Raw genomic sequence first — 21,652 nt, forward strand, 5'->3', positions numbered from 1 at the left:
TGCACGCTTGTCACACTTTTTCCTCTTGGATGGCTGACATTATCTGTCATCCCCATTCCTGCACCATGCACTTTATTTGCTTCTTTTTGCACATATCAGGCTGATGTCTTGTCAGAGGGATGTATTGACTGTTTCCTCTTACCTATTATCTGATTGGCATGTTTTCAACATGTTTAACTATATATATATATATAGTTGAGGAAGTACTTTACAGGCATTGTGGTTATATATATGAATCATTTTGTGTATTTATTATCATTATCATGTGCCCCAATATCTATTGTTTTTAGTGTTTTTATCTCTTTTGTGTACTGAATAAAGATTGATTATTGTTCATTATTGGAGTGAGTGGTGCGGTTTTTAGGGAACTACTTTTTCTTGGTTCAGTATACATACTTCTTGGTTCCTTTCTGCACACTCCTTGTTATTGACCCATATATATGGTAGAGTGGATGGTGCTTGCCCGAATTGTGTTTCTTTTTGAACAATGCTAAAATGTATCAATTAATTATTAATTCATTTCACTTCTCAAATATCACTGTTTGTCTCCTATATGATATATTTAACTGACATTTTTTATCGTAACAACCAACAATTTATACAATAAAATCACGAAAATTAACAAGGTTGCCCAAACTTTCGCATCCCACTGTTTAGCCAAAACATTTCCCACACAACACAAGTGTCTGATAAGCAGTGACTTACACCAAAAACATTTCCCTCACTCGGCACATGAATAGGCTTCTCTCCGGGGTACGATCTGTCATGACTGACAAGGTCTATATTATTCCAATAACTTTTCACACACTGATCACATGACTAGGGCTTCTCACCTGTGTGATATCTCTCATGAGTGACAAGGTGTGATCTCTGTACAAAACATTTCCCACACTCAGCACATGAATAGAGCTTCTCAGCCGTGTGATATCTCATGTACGGTAAAGCTTGATTTCTGTGCAAAACATTTCCCACATTCATCACATTAATACACTTCTCCCCAGTGTGAGTTCTTTCATGACTGACAAGGTCTCTTCTCTTCCAATAATTTTTGCCTCATTGATCACATGTATAGGATTTCTCACCAGCGTGAGATCTCTCGTGATTAATGAGATGTGATTCCTGCCTAAAACATTTCCCAAATTCATCACATGAAAAGGGCTTCTCACCAGTGTGAGATCTCTCATGATCGATAAGATTTGATTTACACCCAAAGCATTTCCCACATTTGGCACATGAAAAAGCCTTCTCACCAGTGTGCAATCTCTCATGATTAATGAGATGTGATGTATGCCTAAAACATTTCCCACACTCAGCACATGAATAGGGCTTCTCACCAGTGTGAGTTCTCTCATGAATGACAAGCGCTGTTCTCTGCCGAAAACATTTCCCACACTCAGTACATGAATAGGGCTTCTCACCCGTGTGAGTTCTCTCATGAATGACAAGCGCCGTTCTCTGCCGAAAACATTTCCCACACTCAGCACATGAATAGGGCTTCTCACCAGTGTGAGTTCTCTCATGAATAACAAGCGCTGGTCTATGCCGAAAACATTTTCCACACTCGGCACATGAATAGGGCTTCTCACTACTGTGAAGTAACTTATGACAGACAAGGCCTGTTCTATGTTTAAAACATTTCCCACAATCAGCACATGAATAGGGCGTCTCACCAGTGTGAACTCTTTTATGCACAATAAGTTCTGTGTTCCGTGCAAAACATTTCCCACACTCAGCACATGAAAATGGTTTTCCACCCGTGTGATATCTCTCATGACTGGCAAGGTTTGATTTACGCCCAAAGCATTTCCCACACTCAGCACATGAATAGGGCTTCACACCAGTGTGAGATCTCTCATGAATGACAAGCTGTGATTTAAACTCAAAACATTTCCCACACTCAGCACATGCATTGGACTTCTCACCAGTGTGAAAGTTCTTATGACTAGCAAGGATTGATTTTATACTAAAACATTTTCCACACTCAGCACATGAATATGGCTTCTCAGCAGTGTGAGATCTCTCATGACTGGCAAGGTTTGATTTCTTCCCAAAACATTTCCCACACTCAGCACAGCAATATGGTTTTTCACCAGTGTGAGATCTCTCATGAGTGACAAGAGTTGATTTACGCCCAAAACATTTCCCACACTCAGCACATGAATAGGGCTTCTCACCAGTGTGAGATCTCTCATGACTGGCAAGGTTTGATTTAGTCCCAAAACATTTCCCACACTCGGCACATGAATACGGCTTCTCACCACTGTGAGATCTCTCATGTATGACAAGCTTTGATTTCTGAGTAAAATATTTCCCACACGTGGAACAGGAATAAGATCCTCCAGCATTGGGAGAGCTGTACTGGGTATGAGGCCCCTCGAGGTTAGACAGGTGAGGAGAGTCTAGGGGAATATTTGGGGTAACCAGGATATCCGCAGGAGACTCTTGTCCAATGTCATCATCATCCATTGTACAGTCTGTGGTGGATACAGGGAGATGAGTTTCTGAGAGGTTCCTGATGCTGGGACTCCGTGCTGCAAATAGAGAAACATCATCACTTCCTGTTACAGAATTCTGAGGGGAGAAACAATGATCATTAGAGATGAAAGGAAAGAGGATAGTTGGTACTGCTGTAAAACTACCTTTATTTGGCAATGTGCAGACAAGTAGTGCATACAGTTCGTGTCAACACCGCTCCACCCGCCAATCACTGGAGTGTGCTCGATCGGATCAGCTAGGTCCACAGAGTACAGCAAAAAGGTCCGCACCAATCCAGGATTCCAGAAACAGTTTTATTTAGGACGTATCCAATGTAAAATATGCACATGCATCACAACGCTGACATGTTTCATATGATTAAGAGCTGAGACAGCTCGAAACATGTCAGCGTTGTGATGCATGTGCATATTTTACATTGGATACGTCCTAAATAAAACTGTTTCTGGAATCCTGGATTGGTGCGGACCTTTTTGCTGTGCAGACAAGTAGGTTGTGTGTTACATCATCACTTCACAAGCCATAAGGAGAGACTAAACAAGTACCGGTGTGGGGGTGGATAACGGTGGGTGCTGGGAGCTTAACAGCCGTTTAACATGCACTTCTTCGGAGGCTGTAAAAAGGGGGTGGGGCTGAGGCTATATCCTCTCTAGTTGGAGAAAGTGCTTACTGCTAAATGTAACCTGCAATCCAAGATTACAGTGTGGGGAGGTCAGGGAGAGACCAAACAACATGGCCACTATTCCAAAAGGAATTACAAGTCCTGCTGCAAAAGTTAATTAAACAAGCGACATAATATTCCTTGATACATATAGATCAGACAATGTAGAGGAGAAAAGCTGGCTGAAATAGCTGACATATGTAATAATATATATTGCCGGAATAATATATATTAGGGAAAGCTTACGAAGGTATAAGATTTATTTAAAATTTAACCTTTATTATTTTAATTCAAATGAAACAGAAAGATTGGCTATTAGAGGATTGTTAATGGCTACATTTAAGGAGAACTGGGGAGGAGACTGTCTCAAAAATGTAAAGCAGGATAGGTGCCGTATTTATCCCCGACTCTCCCCTCTCTCGCTTCAATAGCTACTATTTACATGTTATAAAACAGAAGGTTCCCTTCATGTTTTGCCTCCTGCAGAGGCTTCATCGGGGTGAAAGTATCCAGTGCTCCATACAAAGTGCTGGTGCCCTCAAGGTGCATTCACGGAAAAAAAAATATATACTACAATTAATTCAATGTAGCAGCATGAAGGCTCCTTATTTTAAAGCGGACCCAAACCAAACATTATTTTTTTATTCAAAATACATAGTTGCACCACTCTAACGCATACAAAGATAAATAAACACTCCTTCAAGCCTATGAGCATTTCAGTGCATGCTTTTCACCCTTCTCTTCTTATAACTAGGGTTATACAGGTGGCAGCCATTACTTCTGAGCTCAGTGGGAGGCTTTAGATCATGGGTGTGTTTGTCATCAGCTACCCTCCCTCACAGGGGGTCGTCTATGTGAAATCTCACACAAGCTGAGATCACCTCCCCTGTGACATCATCAGTAGCAGCCTGTGTTGTGTTTTTTATCTTTTCCACCAGTCTGCTGGATTCTGTCCTGGCAATATGAAAGGAAGAGAAGGGTTCCTCCAATAAATGTAAAATATTTTATATTTGTCATCATACAGCTGAAAAAAAACTGCTATTTATTAGTATAATTTAGAAAGTAGATTTTATTTCTGAAATCTTGTATTTTTAATTTGAGTCCACTTTAACCCCAGAGGGTAGTGTTCCCGCATTTGTTCTATGACACATCTTACGGACCCTCATAAATTAAGCTTTGCTGGAGTTTTAAATGTCAGTCCCCTCTAGGGGTGATAATAGGGAGCAAAAACTCCTAAGAGAAATAGCAGTACTGATTTTTTTGTAATGACGGCATGTGGACACAAGGCCATAAAGGATACAGGAGGTGATGTGAATAATACAAAAAGTTTTACTCACCTGGGGCTTCTTCCATCCCCCAGAAGTCTGTTAGGTTCCAAGGCACAATACCACTCTGCACCAGGCCTATGCTCTCCCCTCCATAAGATTGCGACCTGTGGCTGGGTCAGGATCTTCTGCGCATGTGTGCCACACGCCCCCTGTGATTGCGCTCCTGTTGCCGGGAGGGCCATGTGTTTGTGTGATTTAACTCCCTCTGAACTGTGAAAGTGCAGATTGCTCCCGGCGATGGGAGCACGATCACGAGAGCGAGTGGCGTACTCATACATGTGCAGGAGATCCCAGCCACAGGTCGCAATCTTATGGAGGGGAGAACAGAGGTATGGTGCAGAGCAGATCTGTGCCCTGGGACCCAGTGTTCTCCCCAGGCTCTTTTAGCCGGGTGCTCCACCCAGCTAGTTTTGTTGAGCACCCGGCTGTCATCGGCTCATCTCCTCCTCTGTTGAAAGCAGAGTTGTGCATAGAAGCGCCGATCCTGCATGCTCTCAACTCACCCCACCCGGCTACTTTTTCATGCCACCCGGCTGGAAAAAAATTCTGGGGAGAACACTGCTGGGACCTAACAGACTTTTAGGGGCAGGAAGAAGTGCCAGGTGAGAGAAACTTATATTTTAGATCACCTCCTGTATACTTGACCACAAAGATTTTTTCGGCTTTTCTAAACCCTTAAAGGGAACCAGAGACGTTGGGAGGAAAGGTTTTATACATACCTGGGGCTTCCTCCAGCCCCATAAGCCTGGATCGCTCCCATGCCGCCGTCCTCCGCTTCCTCTGTCCGCCGGTACTGGGTCCCGTCACTTCCGCCAGTCGGCGGGCAGACGCGACCAATATTCCGCATCACAGGGGCTCCCTCCTTAGCCTTATGCGTGCCATGCGTAAGGATATGGAGGGAGCCCCTGTTCATGCGGAAAATTGGCCGCGTCCGCCGGAAGTGACGGGACCCGGTACCGGCGATAAAGGAAGCGGAGGACGGCGGCGTGGGAGCGATCCAGGTTTATGGGGCTGGAGGAAGCCCCAGGTATGTATAAAAGCTTTCTCTATTTTTTTACCTAGCTTCCTCTCTGGTTCCCTTTAACCTCCCTGGCCTTATGATTATTTCCTGATTTAGGGTCTAAAAGTCACGCAATTTTTTCATAAGCTTTTAGCCCCTAAAAACAAGAAAAAAACAAAACATACCACAGAGAGATCTGCAGCAGCTCCTGCATATAACTCACTTCGTCTTGGGATTATCACTCTGAGCTGTGGATTTGCGTCCGGAGCCTGACTCCTGGTTTACCGCTAAGGAGGTTAACATAAAACGTACTGTTGACTAGTTAAAAGTCAGCTAACTTTCCTAGTTAACTTGACCCAACTTGGCAACAGCTAGTAGCCTAGCAACCTAGGTGAAAAGTAAGGTGGTGCCGATCCTACCCCATTCAACCACAATAATGCTGGAAAAGGATCTCTTCCTTTTGGTAATCTGCACAAACTGTAGAAGCAAATCCACAAGATAGCGGCCAGAGGCCCCACATTCCGCACTCTTCAGTAAAGACACTTTCCCTTATTTCCTCAGCAGTGTTTATAATGTTATCACCTGCAGTCACCCCGTGTAACACAAAACTCACAGGTGACATCACCACACCTACAAAACTATGCATCAGTATTTCTCTTTACAAGAAACACATGTAGGTTATTTCTCTCCATACAAGAACATTCTGGTAAAAGCAATTACATTGTGGTTCCCTGTAACCAGGACCCCCAAACATCAAATCACTTTAGTAAATAATACTTTACATACGTTACTACTGAGTGTAGCACAATACAGCAGAATCTCATTATAGTAAACTCTGAATATATTAAAGTCAGTCCTCAGGTCCCAGCAAATGCATCTGTATAAATACAGTATACAATGTATGACCAATTCCGATAAAGTAAACTACTTTTCCTGCTCCAATGGAGTTTACTATCCAGGGATTCTACCATATAATATATTGCCCAGCTTAGCACCTTCTCTCCATTACCCCAGAGCATGCCGCCGCGGTGAAACCTAGGTCGGGTAGGAGAGAGGGTGGTACACACTTGTGAAGTGTTATTTAACGTGATTTGATGTTTTGGGGTCCTGGTTACAGAGGACCACAATGTAAGTGCTTATACCAGAATTATTGGAGCCATCGCTATGTTGTGGATGTGCTTCTACAATATAAGTGTAGTGTGGAGGGGCGGAGACCAGCAAAGCCACAAGACATAGGTATGCCCCTAGAGTGCTTGTAGTCATGAGCGCCAGCCCCGCCCCCTTGTTATAGCCTCCGAAGAAGAACTTGTGCATGAAACTGCCCTCAGGCTCTCAGCAACCAGCACTCACCATTATCCACCCCTGCACCGTTACGTGTTTAGTCTCTTCTTATGGACTGTGAAGTGATGATGTAACACACAGCCTACTTGTCTGCACATTGCCAAATAAAGGAAGTTGTACAGCAGTGCCGACCATCCTCTTTCCTTTCTGAATAATGTATTGCTGAAACTCCAGCCAGAGCACGCCATCTCTCTGCAAAAGCGGGGGTGATCCAGATATTGTCCCTCCTCCCTCTAGAAACGTAGTCAACGGCATCCTGAATCTACACACATATATATCATTAGGGAGGGTTGGTGAGCTGCTGATAATTCCAACTTCATGCAAAGTTTATGCAGTTTGGCAATAGACCAGATGCAGCAGCTGCACAACTTTGCATATACTTAGCATACAATTTTCCCCATCTTAGAGATATCAGCAGGTCACTGACCATCACTAGTTATCAGCCTGACAGAGAACTGTAGAAGTTTGTGCTTATTACAGGTTGCCAATCACATGACTATAACTTTGCCTTGCATGCAAATTTTATGTTGCTTGGAATTCAGCCAAAGAAATGCATTTCCTGACAATTGTGATTAGCTGCATACAATTTGAATTACATTTGCATACAAGTCAGAGTTATTTGCACCTCCTGTGTGCCCCCCCCCCCCCCTTTCATTTCTTCCTCTGTAACTCCTGTGTGCCCTGTTAACTACTTCCTCTGCACCTCCTGTGTGTTCCCCCCCCCCCTTTATTTCTTACTCTGTACCTCCTGTGTGCCCTGTTAACTACTTCCTCTGCACCTCCTGTGTGTCCCCCCCCCCCTTCATTTCTTCCTCTGCACCTCCTGTGTGTTCCCCCCCCCCCCTTCATTTCTTACTCTGTACCTCCTGTGCGCCCTGTTAATTACTTCCTCTGCTCCTCCTGTGTAGCCCCTTCAATACTCCCTTTGCACCTCCTGTGTGCCCCCTTCATTTCTTCCTCTGCTCCTCCTGTGTGCCCACTTCATTCTTTCCTTTGCAACTCCTGTGTGCCCCCTTCAGTGCCTCCTCTGCTCCTCCTTTGTGCTGCCTTCAGTGCCGCTTCCCCTGCTCATGTTTGCCCCCTTCAGTGCCTCTTCTACACCTCCTGTATGCCACCTTCAGTGCAGAGTATGTATTGCAGCAGCATTGGCTTCAGTTGGGCACCGGGTGGTGCTGCTATTAGTAAAATATTGGTAATATTTTACTATGTACTACTCACCACCCATTCTCACTGGGACACTTCTTTCCAAATGCATAAACTGAACTATTCTACCCATTATCTTTTTTTAACCAAGAAAAAGTGTATTATAGAAAAGCATAACATTTAACACAGGTACATAGGACACATAACCACACATAGATATACAAGCAGCAGTGAATTGAAGGTTTACATATCTACACATCCATACAGATCCCAATCATTATCATCTAGGGAAAGTCAAGCAGCTATCCATTTATTCTTAGAGCACTGGGTGCGTTCATATTCTTTGCTACCAACCAACACCACGTACAGTTCTGTGTGGTGCTTCATTAGGCCCAACTCAAGCAATGATAAAATAGGGTTTGGAGTAATGCTTGGTGCTGTCCCTTTAAACTGAGCATGGAAGGGAAGGGCTAACTGTATAGAGCGGAAATAATGTGGAGATAATGCAAGGTATCGACCAATAAGGACGGCAAAAGAAATCAGCTTGTGTTGTTTAATAATCTGACCAAGGAAAATAATACGGCTTTGCTGGCAAAAGCTAACATCTGGGATTGTGGCCAGTTCCGGGAGATGAGGGTTTTGCCAGAGAGGTGTATGGAAGTCAAAACTATCTGAGGAGTATAAGCCACCAAGACGCTTTCAGATCATTAGGGCCTGAGCGAGAATGGTGTTAGACCGCTTGTGGGTAGGGAAGTTGCCTCTGAAAAGATCAAGGGCAACACTATCTGGGTCCGGGTCATATCCCAGGGCTTCTGGATTATATCAATTACAAACACAGAACATTTATATTGCGCTTTTCTCCTGGCTGACTCAAAGCCACTAGGAGGCGCTCTATAGGCAGTAGCAGTGTTAGGGAGACTTACCCAAGGTCTCCTACTGAATACGTGCTGGCTTACTGAACAGGAAGGGACGAGATTTGAACCCAGATCTCCTGTGTCAGAGGCAGAGCCCTTAACCATTACACTATCCAATTACCAGTGGTAAACCAAGAGGCAATATCTTGCAATTGGGAGGCAAAATAATAATGCAAGCCCTCCAACTCCACCAGGGTTAATCAGTAACCATGTCTTACTTTAGGCCTCTTATGACAAAGCGATAATTTACATATTCAGTAGCGGTGCATTGTGGGTAACCACAAATGTTCACTTAAAGCTGAATTATTGCAAGTTTCATTCTGTTTTAAGAAGGCAAATCACACCAAACATATGAAGGAGAGAATCACAGTCCTAATTCGCTTGAAGAAGGAGAGAGGGCCATAAACAGGTGAGTGACGTAGGACAGAGTAATTTAGGGAGCAGAATCATCTTAACCAGATCAATCCTACCCACCACCGTTAAATATCATTTGGACCAAACCCTGCAATTCTCCTGAACATGGGCGATAAGCGGAAGTACCTCTACCTGAAGAAAGACTTTGGGGTTGGGTTGTATTTGGGCTCCAAGATACTAAAACGACTGGACAATTTGGAGGGGAGTATCTAACGGGGGTATCTGTTGCGAAGGGGGTTCAATAAGCATTAGGACAGATAAAGACTTATTTAGGTGAAGCCACGAGTAATAACCAGATTCTTCTATAGTATCAACAATGACAAGTGATAAACCCGGATCAGCCACCTATTATCTAACCCTAACTCCCCTGCAAATGCCTAAACAGAACCTCTACACCTAATGCCTAACCTCTCCCTTCACTATATGTGCCTAACTGAAACCCCCCACCCAATGCCTAAACTGAAACCCCCCACCCAATGCCTAAACTTAAACCCCCCACCTAATGCCTAAACTGAAACCCCCCACCCAATGCCTAAACTGAAACCCCCCACCTAATGCCCAACCCTAATCCACCTTCTAAGTGCCAAAACCACACCTCATAACCCGGCACCCAAATGACTGCCAGCTGATCGTCTACAATGACTAATTCCTATGTGGTAGCCAATTGGCTCCTACCTGCATCAGGTGGTCTGTCTTTGTGTACCTTTTTGCTAACTTCAAAAATTGGGCGGTCTGCACTGGCTGATGGGCAGCGACAAGTAGTGGGTTTACCAGCAGACGGCGGGTGATGCTGGCTGGAGACAGTAAGTAGTGAGAGTTTGTATTTTTAAAGTTTACATTTCCCAGGTGGTAGTGGGTGGAATTATAGGCAAAACTTCCTCATCCTCTCCCGAAGTCAGGCTGAAAGCTGCCTGCAGGAGGCGTCTTACTCTCTCCATTCCCTCACTCACAGCCTATGAGACCGCTCTACTCCGGCTACATGTGTAAGAGGGTGGGGCCTTTTCCAAGTGCAGAATCATAAACTCCCCTCTAAATGGCGGGAGGGGAGGAGCAAGTTACTCAACAGAGCTTCCATAGCTTAAAGGCTCCATCCCATGGCAGCATGAAAGGGCAAAGAGTGGAACTTGGTGGTGCTCCGGGTGCAAGCCTGGAATGGCTGTGCCTAGACACAGCATGGACTCACCTGTTCTCATATAAGTCTCTTCTTCTTCCTCTTTAATTTTCCTCATCATGTCACCCTCCTCCATTGACTGCTGATCATTCCTCATATAAGTCTCTTCTTCTTCCTCTTTAATTTTTCTCATCATGTCACCCTCCTCCAATGACTGCTGATCATTCCTCATATAAGTCTCTTCTTCTTCCTTTTTAATTTTTCTCATCTCATCACCCTCCTCCAATGACTGCTGATCATTCCTCATATAAGTCTCTTCTTCCTCTTTAATTTTCCTCATCATGTCACCGTCCTCCAATGACTGCTGATCATTCCTCATATAAGTCTCTTCTTCTTCCTCTTTAATTTTCCTCATCATGTCACCCTCCTCCATTGACTGCTGATCATTCCTCATATAAGTCTCTTCTTCTTCCTCTTTAATTTTTCTCATCATATCACCCTCCATTAACCGCTGATCATTCCTCATATAAGTCTCTTTTTCTTCCTCTTTAATTTTCCTCATCAAGTCACCTTCCTCCATAGACAGCTGATCACGCCTCACATAAGCCTCTTTTTCTTCCTCTTTCTTTCCCATTATGACACCCTCCTCCATATGCAGGTCACTCATCACATATGTCTCCTCTTCTTCCACTTTAATGTTCCTCATCATGTTACCCTCCTCCATTGACAACTGATCACTCCTCACATTAGTCTCTTCATTAATTGTCCCCTCCATGTCATCCTCCTCCATAGACAGCTGATCACTCCTCAAATACGTCTCTTGTTCTTCCTCTTTCACCACAGCACTTAGAGGTATCAGATTTTCGCCCTGAGTGCAAGAAACAAGAGATAATTTTAATTTTGAACACAGACAACAGCATATGCAGAAATAAACCTTGTCACACAGTTTGGGGTCTCTGGGGACTTTTAGCCTCATCTACCTGATAATGGTGGGGGATGGTGCGGTCTTCTTTTGGACAATCCCGGGAATAAAAAAGAACTATACATCTCTCTGGTGGGTTTCTGTTACTGGACACATCTATAGGAAGCACACATAATGACTCAATACATTGTCTCCATGTGATTATCAGATAATGGGGGATCTAGGTGACCCTGTGAAATGAAAGTCTCCTTTTACCTGGTGATGTGAGGGGCGGCTGATTGTCCATCATGGAGTCCTTGTAGAGGTTCTTTTATTGTTTTAAATGCTGCCCCTCCTCTGCAGAGAAACAGACGGTGACATCCTGACACCTTAACAGGAACCCGACACAAAGTAACAGCAAGGGGTCACCACACAGACACACCCATTGCTGTTACTAGATAATGTCCCATAATTCCCAGCACTGCTCACCTCTCCTGTCAGCAGCTCCATCACCTTTCTGATGACGTACAGAATCTTCTGCTTGTTGGGTCTCTCAGATATCAGGGAGTAAGCTGGGGGCACCGTGATGGTCACAGGATCACCAGACTTCCAAAGGAGTAAAACTCTGTATAGAAAGATCATAAATATTGTCACATGACCCTGCTAGAATCCTCCTAAACAGAGCCAGATTAAGACCATACAGGGCCTAAAGCAAAGCAATAAATTTAGTCACCCGGCTTGTTTATGAATTGAAAGGATGAGCTGGGAAACTGAAACATCTCAGTCCAGCAGACAGGCAATGGGAGACTGCAATTCACTGTATGGCTATAGAGAAAGTTTAGCTTTTATCTGCAGGCCATTCTACCTTTATCAGACAGCTGTGGGGTCCCCCGATACCAGAATTAAGCAGCTGGTACCTCAGATACCAGAATTTAATAGCACTATGTCCCCAGATGCAAAAATTAAGAAGACACCTCCGCGATACAAGAATTAAGTAGACATATGTGACCCCAAATTAGCAGTATTAGATAGAAATGTGCGGTGGGAGAGCCGGTGCAGGGGCGGGGGTAGAGCGGATGCTTCGACGAGGAGAGAGAGCGGACAGTAACAACTCACCTTCCTTCTGCTCACACGCGGCGGCTATCTTCTTCCTCCCAAGCATTGTTGCTTTGGTAACAGGGCCCCCTGTGATGACGTAGCCGTATATCATCACAGTGGGCGCTGTTATTAATGCAACAACGCCTGGGAGGAAGAAGATAGTCATCGCGTGTGGGCAGATGGAAGGTGAGTTCTTACTGCCCGCTCTCCCCCGTCGCTACTAGATGCACCTATACCTATACTGGGGGCAACTATACTAGCTACCAATACTGGAGGCACCTAAACATATACTGGGAGCAACTATACTAGCTACCTATACTGGAGGCACCTATACTGGGAGCACCTATACTAGGTACCTATACTGGAGGCACCTATACCCGGAGTTCTCCCCAGAAATTTTTTCCAGCCGGGTGGCATGAAAAAGTAGCCGGGTGAGGTGCAAGCTGCGAGGCGGGAATGCAGGGCTGGTGCAACTCTGCTTACAGTATAGGAGGAGAATGAGAAGACGAGCAAGGTGCTTATCAAAATTAGCCCAGCACCCGTCTTAGAGAGCCTGGGGAGAACATTGCATTTGGGTGTTATAGTTGCATTTCACACTGGGGTGATTATTGCATTTAGAGTGGTTAAACTATGGAAGAGTTTGGGCATCATGGTGGCATAGTGTTTAGCACTCTTGCCTTGCAGCGCTGGGTCCCAGGTTCTGCAGGTCACTGCAGTCATTGTTTTATCAGGTCCCCTAGCTTAAAAGCTCCCTCCACACTCACAAGTTGTCTGCAGATCCTGCTCTATCAGATAAAAAGTGCTCCTGCTGGTTAGAGGATAATAGCAGAGAACTCATACCAGTGGAAGGGCGATCATTTACTTTATCCACAGAGTTCTCAACTTCTCCCCATCCGCATCAGAAGAGCTTGTGTTAAAGTCAAGCAGCCTGGAAACAGAGGGGGGCGGGGCGACAGAACTCAAGCAGCCTGGAAACAGAGGGGGGCGGGGCGACATAACTTAGTGCCGTGCACTGCCTGATCACATGTGCGAGTCAGCCTCGGAGCTGCCTGGAAGGGATGGGACTGGCTGCGGACATTCATGCAGCCAGTCCAGGTCAGAGGAAACACACTGTATGGATTTGCTGGGGGGTGAAAGTCTGCCTGCAGCACCAGGCTCTCTCCCCAGCCTCAAGTCACATAGCATTAGCCAGGGCTGTGGAGGCGGTGGTTTCATAAACTGAGGAGTCAGATGACTTTTGTACCGACTCCACAGCCCTGGCATTAGCCTGCCTGCATGTGTATCCGGCCGGCTGCTGTTTCAGTCTGATCGTGCTGCCCATTACATTGTCCGGCCTCTTAAAACCCACCCAGCCAATAACAGTTCCACCAGGAAGATGGGGTCACACACGCAGAGAAGCGCTCCTGCACTGTACAGTGACGGCTTTCGCTACTGTGCCCCAGCTGAGAGCAGATTGATAGCAGACTATGGAGTGCTCCTGCCTACAGCTTAAGTTTACAGCACAGGCATTTGCTCGCTAGGCAGGTGCATACCAACAGCCAGGCGGGGTTTCAAAACCCCCGGCCGGCCCGCCCACCTAATTAATCCTGGGGAGAACACTGTATACCTATACTGGAGGCAACTATACTGGCTACCTACACTGGAGGCACCTATATCTATAGTGGGGGCAACTATATTAGCTACCTATACTGAAAGCACCTAACCTATACTGGGGGCAATCGTACTGGCTACCTACACTGGAGGCACCTAATCTGGGGCAACTATACTAGCTACCTATACTGGAGGCACCTTCCTGGCTAACCTATTATTATTATCATCATCTAGTATTTATATAGCGTCAACATCTTCCGCAGTGCTGTACAGAGTATATTGTCTTGTCACTTAACTGTCCCTCAGAGAGGCTCACAATCTAATCCCTACCATAGTCATATGTCTATGTATGTATCGTGTAGTGCATGTATCATAGTCTTGGGCAAATTTAGGGGGAAGCCAATTAACTTATCTGTGTGTTTTTGGGGTGTGCCCAGAGGAAGCCCACGCAGACACGAGGAGAACATACAAACGTGAAGATAGTGCCCTAGCTGGGATTCGAACAGGGGACCAAGCTCTGCAAGGCAAGAGAGCTAATCACTATGCCATCATGCTGCCCTAGGTGCTGGGGCACCTATAGTTGCCTACCTAAACTGGGGGCGGGGCACCTATAGGTAGCTACCTATCCTGGGGGGGGGGGCACCTATAGCTGGCTACCTATACTGGGGACACCAGTAGCTGGTCAGTTTGCGTGTTGCTAGATCCCGAAGTGGCCAGATTTTGTGTTCTAGGATCCTGCTGAGGCTTCCTTTGCTACTCTGTTGTCCTCCGTTGCAGGGCTGCGGCCCACAAAAAGATTAGCGGGGCTGTGCAGCTCCTCTTCCTAGTTCATGGCCGCGCAATAACCGACTGAGCCCGCCCACGCATGCGCAGTAAGCCGGAGCCGTGCTACTGCGCATGCAGGCTTGCGCGGCCATGATTTAGGAAGAGGAGCCCCGATGTGAAGGGGGCCGCACTCTGCAACAGGGGGCTTCAGACAAGTGAGGCTTCAGGTAAGTATCGGATTTTGAGCCCAAGCTTCGGTTCGGGTTCACTTTAATAGTTTGTTTAATGTTATAAGGGTAATTGTAATGATAATAATTGTGTAATACTGTATACCGTGGTATTTTTTCAAAAAAGGTTATATCATATCATCATATTTCATACCGTTGCAACTCTAATAAGTAGCTATTTGTTCCCTCCCCCAGTATAGGTAGCCATTTGTCCCCACCCCCAGTATAGGTAATCATTTGTCCCTCCCCCAGAATAGGTAGCCTTTTGTCCCCTCCCCAATAGAGGTAGCCATTTGTTCCCTCCCCAATAGAGGTAGCCATTTGTTCCCTCCCCAATAGAGGTAGCCATTTATCTCCTCCCCAGTATAGGTAGCGATTTGTCCCCTCCCTCAGTATAGGTAGCCTTTTGTCCCCTACCCAGTATAGGTACCCTTTTGTCCCCTCCCCAGTATAGGTTGCCTTTTGTCCCCTCCCCAGTATAAGTAATCATTGGCACCTCCCCAAGTATAGCTGGCCACTTGTCCGGTCTCCTAGTATAGGTAAGCATTTGTCCCCGCTCTCAGTATAAGTAGCTATTTGACATGCTGAAGTTGAGGGTCTGATGAATTCAACCCAATATCAACACATTCTGCAGGATAATGTTCAAGCATCAGTCACAAAGCTAAAGTTACACCGGGGTGGATATTCCAGCAAGGCAAAGAGCAAAAACACAGGTGAGAATCTACATAGCATTCATGAAGAGGGAGAAGTACAAAGTTCTGGAATGGTCATCAGTGTTTCCTGATATCATGGAAAATCTATGGGATGATATGAAGCAGGCTGTCCATGCTCAGCAGCCATCAAATGTTACTGAACTGGAGAGATTTTGTATGGAAGAATGGTGAAAATTACCTCCATCCAGAATCCAGACTCTCATAAAAGGCTATAGGAGGCTTCTAGAGGCTGTTATATTTACAAATGAAGGCTTAGCTTAGTACTGCTCGCCCATACCCATGTCTGTACTAATCCCCCCACTGCACGCCAATAACCATGTCTGTACTAATCCCACCACTGCTCCCCCAAACCCATGTATGTATTAATCCCACCACTGCTTCCGCATACCCCTTTCTGTACTAATCTCCCCCCACTGCTCCCCCATACCCATATCTGTACTAATCTCCCCCCACTGCTCCCCATACACATGTCTGTACTAATCTCCCCCCACTGCTCCCCCATACCCATGTCAACACTAATCCCCCTCCCTGCTCGTCCATACCCATGTCTGTACTAATCTCCACACTGCTCTCCCATACCCATATCTGTACTAATCTCCCTACTGCTCTCTCATACCCATGTCTGTACTAATCTCCCCACTGCTCTCTCATACCCATGTCTGTACAAATTTCCTCCCACTGCTCCCCCATGTCGGTACTCATCACCCTACAGCTCACCCATACCCATGTCTGTACTAAGTCCCCCCCCCCCCCCTCCCAATGCTCAGCCATACCCGTGTCTGTACTAATCCCCTCACTGCTCGCCCATACCCATGTCTGTACTAATCTCCCCACTGCTCGCCCATACCCATGTCTGTACTAATCTCCCCACTACTCACCCATACCCATGTCTGTACTAATCTCCCCACTGCTCACCCATACCCATGTCTGTACTAGTCTCCCCACTACTCACCCATACCCATGTCTGTACTAATCTCCCCACTGCTTCCCATACCTATATCTGGACTAATCTCCCTACTGCTCTCACATACCCATATCTGTACTAATCTCCCCACTGCTCTCTCATACCTATGTCTGTACTAATCTCCCCCCACTGCTCGCCCATACCCATGTCTGTACTAATCCCCCTCCCTGCTCGTCCATACCCATGTCTGTACTGTTCCCCCACTGCTCACCCACACCCATGTCTGTACTAATCCCCCTCCCTGCTTGCCCATACACATGTCTGTACTAATCCCTCCACTGCTCCCCCATACCCATGTCTGTACAAATTTCCTCCCACTGCTCCCCCATGTCGGTACTCATCACCCTACAGCTCACCCATACCCATGTCTGTACTAACCCCCCCCCCCCCCCCCCCAATGCTCAGCCATACCCGTGTCTGTACTAATCCCCTCACTGCTCGCCCATACCCATGTCTGTACTAATCTCCCCACTGCTCACCCACACCCATGTCTGTACTAATTCCCCCACTGCTCCCCAAACCCATGTCTGTACTAATCTCCCCACTGCTCACCCATACCCATGTCTGTACTAATCTCCCCACTACTCACCCATACCCATGTCTGTACTAATCTCCCCACTGCTCACCCATACCCATGTCTGTACTAGTCTCCCCACTACTCACCCATACCCATATCTGTACTAATCTCCCCACTGCTTCCCATACCCATGTCTGTACTAATCTCCCCACTGCTCCCCCATACCCGTGTCTGTACTAATCTCCCTACTGCTCCCCCATACCCATGTCTGTACTAATCTCCCCACTGCTCGCCCATACCCATGTCTGTACTAATCCCTCCACTGCTCTCCCATACCCAAGTCTGTACTAATTCCCCCACTGCTCCCCAAACCCATGCCTGTACTAATCTCCCCACTACTCCCCATACCCATGTCTGTACTAATCTCCCCACTACTCCCCATACCCATGTCTGTACTAATTCCCCCACTGCTCCCCAAACCCATGTCTGTACTAATCTCCCCACTGCTCACCCATACCCATGTCTGTACTAATCTCCCCACTACTCACCCATACCCATGTCTGTACTAATCTCCCCACTGCTCACCCATACCCATGTCTGTACTAGTCTCCCCACTACTCACCCATACCCATGTCTGTACTAATCTCCCCACTGTTTCCCATACCTATATCTGGACTAATCTCCCCACTGCTCCCCCATACCCGTGTCTGTACTAATCTCCCTACTGCTCCCCCATACCCATGTCTGTACTAATCTCCCCACTGCTCCCCATACCTATATCGGTACTAATCTCCCCACTGCTCCCCCATACCCGTGTCTGTACTAATCTCCCTACTGCTCCCCCATACCCATGTCTGTACTAAGTTCCCCACTGCTTGCCTAAACCCATGTCTGTACTAATCCCTCCACTGCTCTCCCATACCCAAGTCTGTACTAATCTCCCCACTGCTCCCCATACCTATATCTGTACTAATCTCCCCACTGCTCCCCCATACCCGTGTCTGTACTAATCTCCCCACTGCTCCCCCATACCCATGCCTGTACTAATCTCCCCACTACTCCCCATACCAATGTCTGTACTAATCTCCCCACTGCTCTCTCATACCCATGTCTGTACTAATCCCCCCACTGCTCCCCCATACCCATGTCTGTACTAATCTCCCCACTACTCGTCCATGCCCATGTCTGTACTAATCTCCCCACTACTCCCCATACCCATGTCTGTACTAATCTCCCCACTGCTCCCCATACCCATGTCTGTACTAATCCCCCCACTGCTTACCCATACCCATGTCTGTACTAATCCCCCCACATCTCACCCATACCCATGTCTGTACTAATCCCCTCACTGCTCCCCCATACCCATGTCTGTACTAATCTCCCCACTCCTCGCCCATACCCATGTCTGTACTAATCTCCCCACAGCTCCCCCATACCCATGTCTGTACTAATCTCTCCACTACTTGCCCATACCCATGTCTGTACTAATCTCCCCACTGCTCCCCCATACCCATGCCTGTACTAATCTCCCCACTACTCCCCATACTCATGTCTGTACTAATCCCCCCACTGCTCCCCATACCCATGTCTGTACTAATCCCCCCACTGCTCCCCATACCCATGTCTGTACTAATCCCCCCACTGCTCCCCATACCCATGTCTGTACTAATCCCCCCACTGCTCACCCATTCCCATGTCTGTACTAATCCCCCCACTGCTCACCCATACCCATGTCTGTACTAATCTCCCCACTACTCACCCATACCCATGTCTGTACTAATCTCCCCACTGCTCACCCATACCCATGTCTGTACTAATCCCTCCACTGCTTGCCTATACCCGTGTCTGTACTAATCTCCCCACTGCTCACCCATACCCATGTCTGTACTAATCTCCCCACTGCTTGCCTAAACCCTTGTCTGTACTAATCTCCCCACTGCTCCCCATACCTATATCTGTACTAATCTCCCCACTGCTCCCCCATACCCATGCCTGTACTAATCTCCCCACTACTCCCCATACCCATGTCTGTACTAATCTCCCCACTGCTCTCTCATACCCATGTCTGTACTAATCCCCCCACTGCTCCCCCATACCCATGTCTGTACTAATCTCCCCACTACTCGTCCATGCCCATGTCTGTACTAATCTCCCCACTGCTCCCCCATACCCATGTCTGTACTAATCTCCCCACTGCTCACCCATACCCATGTCTGTACTAATCTCGCCACTGCTCCCCCATACCCATGTCTGTACTAATCCCCCCACTGCTTCCCCATACCCATGTCTGTACTAATCTCCCCACTGCTCCCCATACCCATGTCTGTACTAATCCCCCCACTGCTCCCCCATACCCATGTCTGTACTAATCTCCCCACTGCTCACCCATACCCATGTCTGTACTAATCTCCCCACTGCTCACCCATACCCATGTCTGTACTAATCTCGCCACTGCTCCCCCATACCCATGTCTGTACTAATCTCCCCACTGCTCCCCATACCCATGTCTGTACTAATCCCCCCACTGCTCCCCCATTCCCATGTATGTACTAATCTCCCCACTGCTCACCCTTACCCATGTCTGTACAAATTTCCTCCCACTGCTCCCCCATGCCTATGTCGGTACTCATCACCCTACAGCTCACCCATACCCATGTCTGTACAACCCCCCCCCCCAATGCTCAGCCATACCCATGTCTGTACTAATCCCCCCACTGCTCCCCATACCCATGTCTGTACTAATCCCCCCACTGCTCACCCATACCCATGTCTGTACTAATCTCCCCACTGCTCGCCCATACCCATGTCTGTACTAATCCCCCCACTGCTCCCCATACCCATGTCTGTACTAATCCGCCCACTGCTCCCCCATACCCATGTCTGTACTAATCCCCCCACTGCTTACCCATACCCATATCTGTACTAATCTCCCGACTGCTCACCCATACCCATGTCTGTACTAATCCCCCCACTGCTCCCCATACCTATATCTGTACTTATCCCACATGTGCTTGCCCATTCCCATGCCTGTACTAATCTCCCCACTGCTCACCCTTACCCATGTCTGTACAAATTTCCTCCCACTGCTCCCCCATGCCTATGTCGGTACTCATCACCCTACAGCTCACCCATACCCATGTCTGTACAACCCCCCCCCCCAATGCTCAGCCATACCCATGTCTGTACTAATCCCCCCACTGCTCCCCATACCCATGTCTGTACTAATCCCCCCACTGCTCACCCATACCCATGTCTGTACTAATCTCCCCACTGCTCGCCCATACCCATGTCTGTACTAATCCCCCCACTGCTCCCCATACCCATGTCTGTACTAATCCGCCCACTGCTCCCCCATACCCATGTCTGTACTAATCCCCCCACTGCTTACCCATACCCATATCTGTACTAATCTCCCGACTGCTCACCCATACCCATGTCTGTACTAATCCCCCCACTGCTCCCCATACCTATATCTGTACTTATCCCACATGTGCTTGCCCATTCCCATGCCTGTACTAATCTCCCCACTGCTCACCCTTACCCATGTCTGTACAAATTTCCTCCCACTGCTCCCCCATGCCTATGTCGGTACTCATCACCCTACAGCTCACCCATACCCATGTCCGTACTAACCTCCCCCCCCCCCCCCCCCCAATGCTCAGCCATACCCATGTCTGTACTAATCTCCCCACTACTCACCCATACCCATATCTGTACTGATCTCCCAACTGCTCTCCCATACCCATGTCTGTACTGATCTCCCCACTGCTCTCCCATACTTATGTCTGTACTAATCCCTCCACTGCTCTCCCATACCAATGTCTGTACTAATTTTCCCCACTCCTCTCCCATACCCATGTCTGTACTAAACTCCCCACTACTCACCCATACCCATGTCTGTACTGATCTTTCCACTGCTTGCCTATACCCATGTCTGTACTAATCTCCCCACTGCTCCCCATACCTATATCTGTACTAATCCCACATGTGCTTGCCCATTCCCATGTCTGTACTAATCCCCCCACTGCTCGCCCATACCCATGACTGTACTAATACCCCCACTGCCTGCCCATATTAACCTGTGCAACGCCCAACCGACATACATTTGGTAGTATTTAACAATAATCACATAATTACCTCTTCCAACAACGTCCTCCTTCACTTCCTACAATCCTCCTGCTGTGGTACATCACTTCCTTTCTTTAGCATATTTACTTCCTGTTTGTGTTCTCGCCATCTTGTGGCGAATGAGCTAACTGCAGCCACTGTACACAATAGAGAAAAGAAGCAAGCACTGTGTATCTTGTTATATTGCAGAACCAGGGCAGAGAGGATAAATATTCGGGTAAGGGAATGGGAATGACTTCTTATATTTATGTTTAACTTTATTCAAATAGGCTCATCATCCATATGAAGCATAATAAAATGTGCACATACCCTTCCCTATGGTGAGGCTGTGGGGCGATGTGGGA

General features: G+C 47.0%; 1 protein-coding gene across 1 annotated transcript; it reads right to left on the reverse strand.

The window, feature by feature from the left end:
• Window positions 1-616: 616 nt before the first annotated feature.
• LOC137560970 (zinc finger protein 665-like) lies at window positions 617-21,374 on the reverse strand. Its single transcript, XM_068272163.1, has 6 exons — window positions 21,318-21,374; window positions 11,796-11,931; window positions 11,583-11,663; window positions 11,386-11,483; window positions 10,478-11,273; window positions 617-2,531 (listed from the first exon to the last, which is right to left on the reverse strand). The coding sequence occupies exons 3-6, from the start codon at window positions 11,614-11,616 to the stop codon at window positions 1,054-1,056; spliced, it is 2,406 nt and encodes an 801-aa protein (XP_068128264.1). The 5' UTR covers window positions 11,617-11,663; window positions 11,796-11,931; window positions 21,318-21,374; the 3' UTR covers window positions 617-1,053.
• Window positions 21,375-21,652: the final 278 nt, after the last annotated feature.

Source organism: Hyperolius riggenbachi, chromosome 3 (assembly GCF_040937935.1).
Source record: "Hyperolius riggenbachi isolate aHypRig1 chromosome 3, aHypRig1.pri, whole genome shotgun sequence".
Lineage (NCBI taxonomy): Eukaryota > Metazoa > Chordata > Amphibia > Anura > Hyperoliidae > Hyperolius > Hyperolius riggenbachi.

Coding starts and splice junctions, on each gene's coding strand:
- LOC137560970 (XM_068272163.1), bottom strand. CDS start 11,616: ATGATGGACAATCAGCCGCCCCTCACATCACCAG. Junction 11,484..11,582: donor GCCGCCCCTCACATCACCAG/GTAAAAGGAGAC, acceptor TGCTTCCTATAG/ATGTGTCCAGTAACAGAAAC. Junction 11,274..11,385: donor CCATCCCCCACCATTATCAG/GTAGATGAGGCT, acceptor TCTTGCACTCAG/GGCGAAAATCTGATACCTCT.